The sequence below is a fragment of the Bos indicus genome, chromosome 24, assembly GCF_029378745.1.
Source record: "Bos indicus isolate NIAB-ARS_2022 breed Sahiwal x Tharparkar chromosome 24, NIAB-ARS_B.indTharparkar_mat_pri_1.0, whole genome shotgun sequence".
NCBI lineage: Eukaryota > Metazoa > Chordata > Mammalia > Artiodactyla > Bovidae > Bos > Bos indicus.
In genome coordinates, this window is record NC_091783.1 from 39,860,366 (window position 1) to 39,873,601 (window position 13,236).

Genomic DNA, 13,236 nt, shown 5'->3' on the forward strand with positions numbered 1-13,236 from the left:
AACACATATCAAGGAAGGGTTCTTCCTGTCGATGGCCTCCAGCTTCATTCTGACCTGAAATTCCTTAGGCATTGGCCTGTTGTAACAGCACAACGAGGGAGAGGCAGAAAGGACACCAAACAGGACTGAGCCACTGTCAAAACTGTGACGTTTATCATCAGAAAAGTCTACCGAGTATCAACACTTGTCCTCCAGAATGAAGCCAGCCAGTAAAAATATTCCAACGGACTGTTACCAGGTATACATTCATTTAAAAAATTCCCAGGAAACAAGCTTTTATTTTGTGCTTTTCTCTTTTGTCATGCAGGTAGGTTTTATTTCCCTTATCATTTTCCCTCTTCAGTTCTTAGAGTAACTGGTATTAATTTTAAAATACACTGTTTACTGAATATGGTAATATCAAATAATTTCCCCACTCCCTCTAGGCTTTTGATGGGTGGTATACCAAAGGAACATTTCATGTAAAGATGGGCTCGATAAAGGACAGAAATGGTATGGACCTAAGAAGCAGAAAATATTAAGAAGAGATGGCAAGAATACACAGAAGAACTGTACAAAAAAGATCTTCACGACCCAGATAATCACAATGGTGTGATCACTCACCTGGAGCCAGACATCCTGGAATGTGAAGTCAAGTGGGCCTTAGAAAGCATCACTACGAACAAAGCTAGTGGAGGTGATGGAATTCCAGTGGAGCTATTTCAAATCCTGAAAGATGGTGTTGTGAAAGTGCTGCACTCAATATGCCAGCCAATTTGGAAAACTCAGCAGTGGCCACGGGACTGGAAAAGGTCAGTTTTCATTCCAATCCCAAAGAAAGGCAATGCCAAAGAATGCTCAAACTACCGCACAATTGCACTCATCTCACACACTAGTAAAGTAATGCTCAAAATTCTCCAAGCCAGGCTTCAGCAATATGTGAACCGTGAACTTCCTGATGTTCAAGCTGGTTTTAGAAAAGGCAGAGGAACCAGAGATCAAATTGCCAACATCCGCTGGATCATGGAAAAAGCAAGAGAGTTCCAGAAAAACATCTATTTCTGCTTTATTAACTATGCCAAAGCCTTTGACTGTGTGGATCACAATCAACTGTGGAAAATTCTGAAAGAGACGGGAATACCAGACCACCTGATCTGCCTCTTGAGAAATTTGTATGCAGGTCAGGAAGCAACAGTTAGAACTGGACATGGAACAACAGACTGGTTCCAAACAGGAAAAGGAGTTCGTCAAGGCTGTATATTGTCACCCTGTTTATTTAACTTATATGCAGAGTACATAATGAGAAACGCTGGACTGGAAGAAATACAAGCTGGAATCAAGATTGCTGGCAGAAATATCAATAACCTCAGATATGCAGATGACACCACCCTTATGGCAGAAAGTGAAGAGGAACTCAAAAGCCTCTTGATGAAGGTGAAAGTGGAGAGTGAAAAAGTTGGCTTAAAGCTCAACATTCAGAAAACGAAGATCATGGCATCCGGTCCCGTCACTTCATGGGAAATAGATGGGGAAACAGTGGAAACAGTGTCAGACTTTATTTTTCTGGGCTCCAAAATCACTGCAGATGGTGACTGCAGCCATGAAATTAAAAGACGCTTACTCCCTGGAAGGAAAATTATGACCAACCTAGATCACATATTCAAAACCAGAGACGTTACTTTGCCAACAAAGGTTCATCTGGTCAAGGCTATGGTTTTTCCTGTGGTCATGTATGGATGTGAGAGTTGGACTGTGAAGGCTGAGCGCTGAAGAATTGATGCTTCTGAACTGTGGTGTTGGAGAAGACTCTTGAGAGTCCCTTGGACTGCAAGGAGATCCAGCCAGTCCATTCTAAAGGAGATCAGCCCTGGGATTTCTTTGGAAGGAATGATGCTAAACCTGAAACTCCAGTACTTTGGCCACCTCATGCGAAGAGTTGACTCATTGGAAAAGACTCTGATGCTGGGAGGGATTGGGGGCAGGAGGAGAAGGGGATGACAGAGGATGAGATGGCTGGATGGCATCACTGACTCGATGGATATGAGTCTCAGTGAACTCCGGGAGTTGGTGATGGACAGGGAGGCCTGGTGTGCTGTGATTCATGGAGTCGCAAAGAGTCGGACACGACTGAGCAACTGATCTGATCTGATCTGATATTTCCAAATACCATTATTTGCAAATGTTGTAAGATAAGTTCTTTAGCACTAAGATTATCACTTACTTTGACCAGAGTTGAAATTAATGGCTTTCTCCATGTTTAAGGAACACATGCACTTATCCATAAATAAATTATAGTTGAAAACAATGAATGCTTTTTTTAGTACCTGCACATATTTTTTAGTATTAAAAATACCAAGGATTCTTATGACAATGATAAAGCTCCACTTTTCCTGGCTGTAAGTTAGCCAGGCTAGAAATTTAGAAAGTATACACACTATCTGGGGCCTGGAAGAAGGTTTTCTTCCTACTTCTTTACTGTCTATACTGGGTCTTGATCTTTAGTTTCCTTTAGTATATTTTAAAAAGCATTTTCATATCTCTATAACTCTCTTTCCTTGAAATAAGTCTATGAAACCAGTCCATCCTAAAGGAAGTCAACCCTGAATATTCATTGGAAGGACTGACACTGAAGCTGAATCTCCGATGATTTGGCCACCTGATGGGAAGAACTGACTCACTGGAAAAGACCCTGATGTTGGGAGAGACTGAGAGTAGGAGGAGAAGAGGGCGACAGAGGATGAGACGGTTGAATAGCATAACCAACTCAATGAACATGAGTTTTGAGCAAACTCCAAGAGGTAATAAAGGACAAGGGAGCCTGGCACGCTGCAGTCCATGGGGTCACAAAGAGTCTGACTCGACTTAGCGAGCAAATAAAAACAACAATGAAACACTTTGAGCAGCTGTGAACACTGGTTTACAGAGCAGGACACAGAAGCCTGGGGAAGGGGGTGGGCTATCCTCAGGGGATGTAGTCAGCAGGTGGCCGGGCCTCTTCTGGCCCCAGACTTCCGGCCCCTCCCCAGTGTGTGGCTCCCTGAGGGCCCAGAGGAGGCGGGGCCGTGACCCCCTCTCCTGAACACCCTTTAGGCTGCTGGGATACAGAGCATGTGAGTATGTGCTACCCAATTCTCACAAACCCTTTGAATCTGTGTGAAATATCACCCTCTTTTTCATTGCACGTAAATACACCTGGACCAGGTACAGTCAGAGTCTACCTGGTTTATCAGCAGGTCTCAAAGCACCAGACTAAGTTTAATTGACTAACTCATTAAAAGCAAAAGGAAATGTATTCTAAAAGGCACTTAAAATGTTAGTGGAAGTGTTAGTTGCTTAGTTGTGTCTAACTCTTTGAGACTCCATGGACTGAAGCCCACCAGGCTCCTCTGCCCATGGGATTCTCCAGGCAAGAATACTGGAATGGGTAGCCATTCCCTTCTCCTCAGGATCTCCTGACCCAGGTATCGAATCCAGTTCTCCCGCCTTGCAGGCAATTTTAGCTGGCTTTCAGTGCAAAGTTTTCTACTCTCCATTTAATTAAAGTATGTAATTGTATGTTTAAAGGGTGTGTGTGGAGGGGGGAAGGTTTGTCCATAGAAAACTGAAAATTTTAGTGATAAAAGTCATAGGAAGTTAAGGATTCTTTAAAGATTAAACACAACAGAATACATAGTGAATTTTAAGAAATTTAAATTGAAGTAAAAATCTGCTTTATACTAAGGAAGAAAATACTTAACAGAACTCTGAATAATTTCTCGGGAGCATTTTGTAATTTTCATGCCTTCAGGCAATCCACCCAAACAAATCTATCTTTTCCATAACCTAAAAAAAAGGATGGATTACCCACAATGCCCCCAAGATGTAACCATGTGCATAATAACCATATTATTCTTATTCAGTTTTCTGCCATAAATTCGATGTCCTTCAGCAGACACAAAAGATTTAAATGAAAATCTCTAAACTGCTTCAGTGTGTTTTCAGTGTATGGAATTCAAACCTGTTGAGTGTGATTTCTCAACATGCATGTCATTCTCTACAAATCCTAAAACTCATTAAACTATGGAACCAGGACCTGGTGGTCTGATGGACTCTCATCTCCTGTGAAGGCTTCCAAAATGGGCAGAGGGGGGCAGGGCAGAGCTCATGAGTCCCCAAGCCAGCGACGGCCTGATGGAGAGCAGTCCCAGGGAATTAGATGCAGGAATGAATGACAGGAAGCCCCCCAGGCCATGGGGCAGTCCCAGCTCTCTGCTCCTTGTCTGTACACGAAGAACACTTGCCCCTCCTGCCCATGTCCCTAAAGCGGTTGGCCTCAGCCTGGCCCAGACCACTCAGCTCAGTAGACACTTCAGACGAATGACATTCAGAAGAGACATCAAACTCCTTACAGGGCTTTCAAGGTATGGCCACACCTGCCACTCACCTCCCGGCTCCTGGCCCTCACCTCTGCACTCCAGTGCCTTCACCTCCCTGTGGTTCCACCACACACCTGCAGGCTGGGCTTCTTCCCAGAAGCCACCTAGCTGTCTGTCCTGTGCATCTGTTAGGGGAAGCACACTGACTGAAACCGCCCACCCTGGCCAGACACCATAGAAACCATTTGCATGAGTTGTTTTATGACAGGAAGTCCTGGTAAGGAACATGGAACTAATGAGCCACTACCAACCAGAAGAGTTCAGGAAAGGTCAAAAGGAGACACCACATGTCCAACCACCTACCAGAATCCTTCTCTCTGGCATCCATCTTGGCTGAACAAGGCATATACCACCAGGAAGGACCCTGAGTCAGAATGACTGGCTAAAAACAACCCAGAAACTAATCCCATCACCATAAAACCCAAGACTGTGAGCCACGTGGCAGAGCTGTTCTCTTGGGTTCTCTTACCCTACTGCTCTCCACCCAGGTGCCCCTTCCCAATAAAATCTCTTCCTTTGTCAGCACATGCTGACACTGCTCCTTGGACAGTTCATTTCCAACAATTCTTATTAGACAAGAACCCAGTTTTGGGCCCTGGAAGGGGTCCTCCTTCCTGCAACACATCTGTCCAAGCATCTGTCTTCAGGACACTTACTGCGAGGGCAGGCCTGTGCCCCTCTCAGCCTCCACCCCTGAGGCTGCTGAACATGCATCCTTTTCTGCTTATCCTCTCCTCCCCTCTGGAACGAAAGCCCCATGAGGACAGAGAGGATTTATTTTATTCAAAGCTCTATCCTCAGGGTCTGTACACAGTAAGGGCTTGATAAATTGATGAGCATGGGGCTTGTCACAGGCTCATGAGATCCAGCAATCTCAGGGGACCCTGCCACCAGCCTTGGGGGTGGATCCCAGAGGACACCCCAAGCTGCTTCCTGAGAATAAAACAACTATATGGTGACTCCAGACACTGCCATGGTCATCTGGAGTCTAAGACCCAAGCAGGAGACCTTATATTAATACAAAAGAGTGTTGGTCAAGGGAACGGGCTCACCAGCATCGCAACCTGTTAACTGTCCCCTCGCTAGCTCTCAGCAGATAAGAAAGGTTTCAGCCACGTCTGCCAGACCCACTTCCTCTTGCCTAAAGAGGTATGCTATTGGAGAAGACTCTTGAGAGTCCCTTGAACTGCAAGAAGATCTAACCAGTCCATCCTAAAGGAACTCAACCCTCAATATTCACTGGAAGGACTGATGCTGACGCTGAAACTCCAATACTTTGGCCACCTGACACGAAGAACTGACTCATTTGAAAAGACCCTGATGCTGGGAAAGACTGAAGGCAGGAGGAGAAGGGGATGACAGAGGATGAGATGTTTGTATGGCATCACTGACTCAATGGACATGAGTCTGAGTAAACTCCAGGACTTGGTGATAGCCAGGGAGGCCTGGCGTGCTGCAGTCCATAGGCTCGTAAAGAGTTGAACACGACTGACCGACAGAACTGAACTGAACTGAGATAGGAGACTAAGACAAAATTTTTAACTCCCATCCAGAGAAAATAGTGAAGGACTTCCTTGGTGGTCCAGTGGTTAAGGGTCCACCTGCCAATGCAGGGGACATGGGTTTGATCCCTGGTCTGAGAAAATCCCACATGCCCTGTGCCGCAACTACTGAGTCTGAGCTCTACAGCCCCCGAGCCACAACTACTGAGCCCACGTGCTCTACAGCCTGTGCTCTGCAGTGAGAGAAACCACTGAGATTGTTACAGCCAAACCCTCCAGGAAACAAACTCACTCAGAAGGACAGCGTGGATAGTGGAGTGCAGTTTATTACACCAGCGGGTCCGAGGCAGACTTTCCTCTTTAGCCAGGGACCCCGACCGACTTTTGTGAAAACCTTATATACCTTACGTGTACTGCTCAAGCCCACAACCCCAAATTCCTTAAACCTAGCCTGGAAAGTGTTAAAGGGAGATACAATCAGGTTACAGCCATGTTTCATATTCAGAAGAGTCAGCTGGTTATACATTGTAGATTACACCAATGGGTGCCATAAAGATTATAAAGGTGATTGACTACATAGGGGATTATTACATTCTTTTTGGCGATGGGAAATATTGGTACGGAATCGTGTTTATCAGTTTGGCCGTAGGTATGTTATCCCCATGGCCACCAGGCACATAGTCCAAAATTCACTGAAAGTGCAAGATAGAGTTTCCTTCATTTTCAAGATGGAGTTAGCTCGGCCTGTTCCTTTCCTCCTTCATGATGAGAAGCCCACACACTTCAACCAGAGAGTGGCCTCCTCTTGCCACAACTAGAGAAAGCCCGTGAGCAGCAACAAAGATCCAATGCATCCAAAATTTAAAAAATAAAAATTTTTAAAAATAATGAAATTTTTCTCTTTTGGAGTTCCCTGCTTGCTGTGATTTCTGCTTGAAACAAATGATATACAGTGAATCAAGTTTCCTTACTGTGCAGCATCACTGATTAAGGGAAATGTTTTAACGTAATTTAAACATTAGTTTCTTCATTCCTTATAAAGCTTAATAAACTTCATGTAAGATAAAATGTTCTTGTAAGATTTTATTTCTGCCCTACATACCTCAGAATACTTGACCCAAATGATCACTGATGCTTTTAAAGACATTTTTGATTTCTAAGAGTGATATCTTTGTAGTCTTATGGCTCTTTGGGATCAAATTTTCATTTTGAAAATCAATTCACACAGGCTCTCTTATTAGTATTTCATAAATCATTGTTAAGATAAAGCTGACTGCCTTTCCCTCCTACTTACCCTGAGGGATGTATAAGTCATGTTTGGTTTTCTCACACCACCCCACTGGATGGACGTCAGGGAAGCCAACATTGGTCCAAAAATCGTAGCAGCTTAAATAACCATCTAAACGAAGCCTTAGATGGTAACCACACACCTGTAAAACAGAATGTTTACAATCTTTGAGTCATGCATTTGAAGTGTACACAAAATCAGCATTTCCATTTACTCCGTCGACACCATCAACATATATGAACCAATTGTTACCAAAATTGCTTATGTTAGAGAACAAATTCATAGATGACATCTGGATAAGACTAAATGCGGACAAACTAGACGCTATCTTTCAAGTCTAAGATTTTTTCTGCAAGAAAATTATCTTTTTACTCAGTCTAGGACTCTGAGATCAATTTACATATCCATTGATCAACAAGTTATTTATTCAATGACATTCAAACCTATCAAATATTCCTTTCAGAAACCCCATCTCCTGCTGCCTGATTTAGATTCACATCCCAAGACATTGAAGTACCAAGCAAAAACCAACATGGGGATGATCTTACTTCAACTCTGACATATGCATCCAGCACACTCAACAAAGAAAATAATAATACAGTCTGGAAAACACACCTCCTATAAATGTTATACAAGTTTAATAACTGTAATCAATCAGCAAATTAAGTGAATAGTGTTTTTGATGTTTGATGTTATTCAAAATACTGAGGTCTTTTATCAATTTGCTAACAAAATATTTAGTAAATATTGTATTTTATAAGTCATTTACTTTTATCAATGGCTCTTAACCCTATATAGTTTTCATAAAATTCATGTATGTATGCAAATGCATAATTCATAAGCATGGATATTTTTCATATACATTTCTCATTAGTGCAGATAAAACCTGAATAACTATGTCTCTTTTAACAGAAAAAAGCAACACTGTGGGATTCAGGGATTTCACCAACCTCAGGTGAAAACTATTACCAATTAAATTAAGTAAGAGTAACCATTAGTGAGGAGGGACTTACTAAAAAATTATAATCTTCAGAGAAGGAAAAAAATCATTAAAAAACATATTTCACCCATCACTGAATAAAATGAATCCATAATGTATTGGAACTTGTTTATAACACAAAGCACTGAAATTTGTCATTCTCTATAAAATTCTCCTCTGTCATTACAATTAGCCTAACAGTAACATCATCTCTTCGGAGAAGGCAATGGCATCCCACTCCAGTACTCTTGCCTGGAAAATCCCATGGATGGAGGAGCCTGGTAGGCTGCAGTCCATGGGGTCGCTGAGGGTCGGATACGACTGAGCGACTTCACTTTCACTTTTCACTTTCATGCCTTGCAGAAGGAAATGGCAACCCACTCCAGTGTTCTTGCCTGGAGAATCCCAGGGACAGGGGAGCCTGGTGGGCTGCCGTCTGTGGGGTCACACAGAGTCGGACACGACTGAAGTGACTTAGCAGCAGCAGCAGCAGCAACATTATCTCTTACCTCAGCTACAGAGAGCACACAAAATACAGATGGATGTTGGTGGTTGATGCCTTCCAATCTTATTCCAGCCTAAAAGCCATTTTCTTGCTCTGGAAAGGGCTGGTCCTGTGAAATTTCACAACATAATAATATCAGTCACTGAAATAGCTCCACAGTCTGATGTTAAAACACTTAGTGTGGCTATGCACACACTCACACAAGCCTGGAAGCTCCGTAACACAAGTATTAAGAAAGAAGGCTGCTCTAACAGATTTTGCCCTCAAAGATGGCATGGTCACTTGTACATGCTTTAAAATATTCCATCTGCCAAAGTCTATGCCCCATGAACACCCCATTTATTTCATTTGCCCCTTTTCCTTAATGATTTGAAGGACAGTCTCCTGAGCTCTGGTAACAATCTTTTGTTGAGTGTGTTAGTCTTTAGGTCCTGTTTCACTCTTTGCGGCCCCACGGACTATATATAGTCCTCCAGGCTCCTCTGTCCATGGGATTTCCAGGTAGCCATTCCCTTCTCCAGGGGATCTTCCTGGCCCAGGGATCAAACAAAGTCTCCTGAATTACAAGTGGATTATTTACCATCTGAGCCACCAGGGATTATAATGGTTACTTATCCCCAGTCTGTGACTTGGCTCTTCATTTTGTATATGATAACTTTGTGGAGAATTTCATTTTAATGTAATATATAAATTATGTCCTATGTTGTTGGCACATCTAGCCTATGAAATCCTTTGTAACAGTGAAGTTAAATGAATATTCTCCCAGTGTAATTTTAAACCTTTGTTCTTTCTATTTAAATCTATAATGCCACAGTATAGATTTTTTTCTAGAGTGTGGTAGAGCTCTATTTTTTCATATGGAAAACAAATTATTATTTTTTAAAAAACTTTTTGAATAGTCTATACTTTCATTGGTCTGCAAAATTTCCTCTATTATATCATGTTCCTACATGCCTGGGTCTTTTCCTGGCCTTTTAATCCTATTTATTGGCATATTTATCTACATCGCAGTGTCTTCATTGCTTATAATGAGTCTATCTGGAGAGCAATCTGTATCTGATTAAGTTTTCTAATTTAGGAACTTGTTCCCTCTCATTTAATCTAATCATTTCTTTGTCCAAGATGTTTTTCAAAATTTTCACATAGACTTCATCGTATTTATTTCTGTGTACCTTTTATACTTGTTGCTATTGTAAAAGGGATTTATTTTTATAGAAGACTTTCTCATTCATTCCCATTTATTATTATTTTCTTCAGTATAGGTCTTGTTTACCATAGTCTTGCTGAATGATTAACAGCTTTTGAGCAGTTTTGAGATGATTCAGCATTATTGGTTTATTCTTAATTGAGAATAAACTTGTAAATATACTAATGGAAATGATGATTAAAATCTAGTACTGTTAGACCTAGAGCTGCTTTTTAATCATGATTAATGACTTATATGCAGAGTACATCATGAGAAATGCTGGGCTGGAAGAAGCACAAACTGGAATCAAGATTGCTGGCAGAAATATCAATAACCTCACATATGCAGATGACACCACCCTTATGGCAGAAAGCAAAGAACTAAAGAGCCTCTTGATGAAAGTTAAAGAGGAGAGTGAAAAAGTTGGCTTAAAACTCAACATTCAGAAAACTAAGATCATGGCATCTGGTCCCATCACTTCATGGCAAATAGATGGGGAAACAGTGGAAACAGTGTCAGACTTTATTTTTCTGGGCTCCAAAATCACTGCAGATGGTGACTGCAGCTATGAAATTAAAAGACGCTTACTCCTTGAAAGGAAAGTTATGACCAACCTAGATAGCATATTCAAAAGCAGAGACATTACTTTGCCAACAAAGGTCCGTCTAGTCAAGGCTATCATTTTTCCAGTGGTCATGTATAGATGTGAGCATTGGACTGTAAAGAAAGCTGAGCACCAAAGAATTGATGCTTTTGAACTGTGGTGTTGGAGAAGACTCTTGAGAGTCCCTTGGCCTGCAAGGAGATCCAACCAGTCCATCCTGAAAGAGATCAGTCCTGGGTGTTCATTGGAAGGACTGATGCTGAAGCTGAAACTCCAATATTTTGGCCACCTCATGCGAAGAGTTGACTCATTGGAAAAGACCCTGATGCTGGGAGGGATTGGGGGCAGGAGTAGAAAGGGTCGACAGAGGATGAGATGGCTGGATGGCATCACCGACTCGATGGACCTGAGTTTGGGTGGACTCCGAGAGTTGGTGATGGACAGGGAAGCCTGGCATGCTACAATTCATGGGGTCAAAAATAGTCAGATATGACTGAGCAACTGAACTGAACTGAACTGAATGACTATTTAACATACAAATGCCTATTTTTCGGGTAAAATTTACTTGAGAAAAACCTTTTCATTTGGAAATAATGTCAAACATAAAGAAAGGTTTCAAGAACAAAACAGTACAGAGAACAGAATAGCCTCTGTCTAGATTTATTGTTAGCATTCCACCTCATTTGCTTGCCCCCAATCAAGTGTCTATGTGTACACAGGTATAGGTAGATACAGAAATATGTGTACATATGATTTTTTTAATCATTTGGGCTCTCTTTACCCCTAAATACTAAAAATTTTCCCTAAGAGCAGTTTATTTTCCCCAAGAATAGGAAGGCTCTCTTGGTAACAATAGCTCAGTTATAAACATCTCTAAATTTAACATTATTCAATACTTTAATCTTCCACTCATGTTCCATTTTTCCAATTTATCCAACAATGCACTTCATAGTATTTTCCCCTCCCAAGCAGGATTCAGTTTAAGGTCAGATATTAAATTTAACTGACATGTGCCTTTAGTCTCCCTCAATCTGGAACATATTCCATAGCCTTTATCTCTTATAACATTAACATTTCTAAAGAATATAGTCTTTTCCCTGCCTTATTTTTGAAAACAAAGTTCTCCGCTTTGGATTTGTCTGATGTTTCCTTGTGATTAGATTCAGGTTATGAATGTTTTTTGCCAGCATTTGACATGAGTGATGATGTGTCTTCCCAGGATATGCCAACTGGATCTATATGGTGTTCCTGGGTCCACTGGTGATGATAATTTTGATCACACAATTATAGTATTCTCCAATTCCTTTACTACAGTTATATACAAAATACATTAGTTCAGTTTAGTTCAGTCGCTCAGTCATGTCCGACTCTTTGCAACCCCATGGACTGCAGCACACCAGGCCTCCCTGTCCATCACCAACTCCTGGAGTTTATTCAAACTCATGTCTATTGAGTCAGTGATGCCATCCAACCATCTCATCCTCTGTCATCCCCTTCTCCTCCCGCCTTCAATCTTTCCCAGAATCAGGGTCTTTTCAAATGAGTCAGCTCTTGGCATCAGGTGGCCAAGGTATTGGAGTTTCAGCTTCAGCATTGGTCCTTCCAATGAATATTCAGGGTTGATTTCCTTTAGGATGGACTGGTTGGATCTCCTTGCTGTCCAATGGACTCTCAAGAGTCTTCTCCAACACCACAGTTCAAAAGCCTCAATTCTTCAGCACTCAGCTTTCTTTATAGTCCAACTCTCACATCCATACATGACTACTGGAAAAACCATAGCTTTGACTTGATGGACTTTTGTTGGCAAAGTAATGTCTCTGCTTTTTAATATGCTGTCTAGGTATACAAAATACATACATGAATAGACATTTACATATGTATATGAAAATGTTAGTTGCTCAGTCATGTCCAACTCTTTGTGACCCCATGGACTGTAGCCTCAGTTCGTGGATTTCTCCAGGCAAGAACACTGGAGTGGGTTGTCATTTCCTTCTCCAGGGGATCTTACCAACCCAGGGATCAAACTCAGGTCTCCCACATTGCAGGCAGATTCTTTACCATCTAAGTCACCAGGGAAGCCCATGTATGTGTGTATACACACACACACACACATACACAATAAATCATAAGTTCAAAAAGATCCATCTTATTCCTACCCATCCCCAAAGGGCTCTTTCTTTTTCTATGTTCGTGTTCCTCCTCTAACAAGGTACCATGCTTACTCATGTACTAAATCCTACATTGTATCTACTGCAGCTTCAGAACTCTTTCAACCCCAGTCCAGCAAGGAACAAACCCACAACAAAGATTTCAGGATCTGTTGACAATCTTCTCTTCCTGCTCTGCCATCCAGGAATGGGGTACACAGTTAGAAACTCTGTTCATAAACTACTTGGATTCATTCTTTCTCTCCTCAACACAGAGAAGACAGAAATGTGGCTGAGTTCTGTTTATTTCTATTTTCTTTCAGTTCCTAATGATTTATTTTGACTTTTAATACGCAGAATATCAGACTTCCCAAAGTTGAAGCTCTACAAAAAGGGACTCAAAGAAGTATCTATCCACTCCACATCCTATCCCCAACACCATTCTAACCTAACAGGGGACCAACCTCAGTCTTTTAAGGTTTATCCTTTCCAGGTTTCTTCTTTTAAAAATAGCAATCACACTTGTTTTTTTCCTTGTTGCCCCCTTCCTTCTTATGTAAGAGCACATGATACAGGCTGTTTTGCACTTGGCTTTGTTCCCATCCCAGTGTCCCCTGGAAGCCACCTCATG

At 41.7% G+C, this 13,236-nt stretch overlaps 1 protein-coding gene across 1 annotated transcript in view; it reads right to left on the reverse strand.

The window, feature by feature from the left end:
- L3MBTL4 (L3MBTL histone methyl-lysine binding protein 4) overlaps nucleotides 1–13,236 on the reverse strand; it is a 155,397-nt gene that overhangs the window by 127,176 nt on the left and 14,985 nt on the right. Inside the window, 4 exon segments of the mRNA XM_070778597.1 lie at nucleotides 1–76; nucleotides 3,717–3,801; nucleotides 7,191–7,326; nucleotides 8,673–8,777. Of these exon segments, the coding sequence (XP_070634698.1) occupies nucleotides 1–76; nucleotides 3,717–3,801; nucleotides 7,191–7,326; nucleotides 8,673–8,777 (402 nt within the window).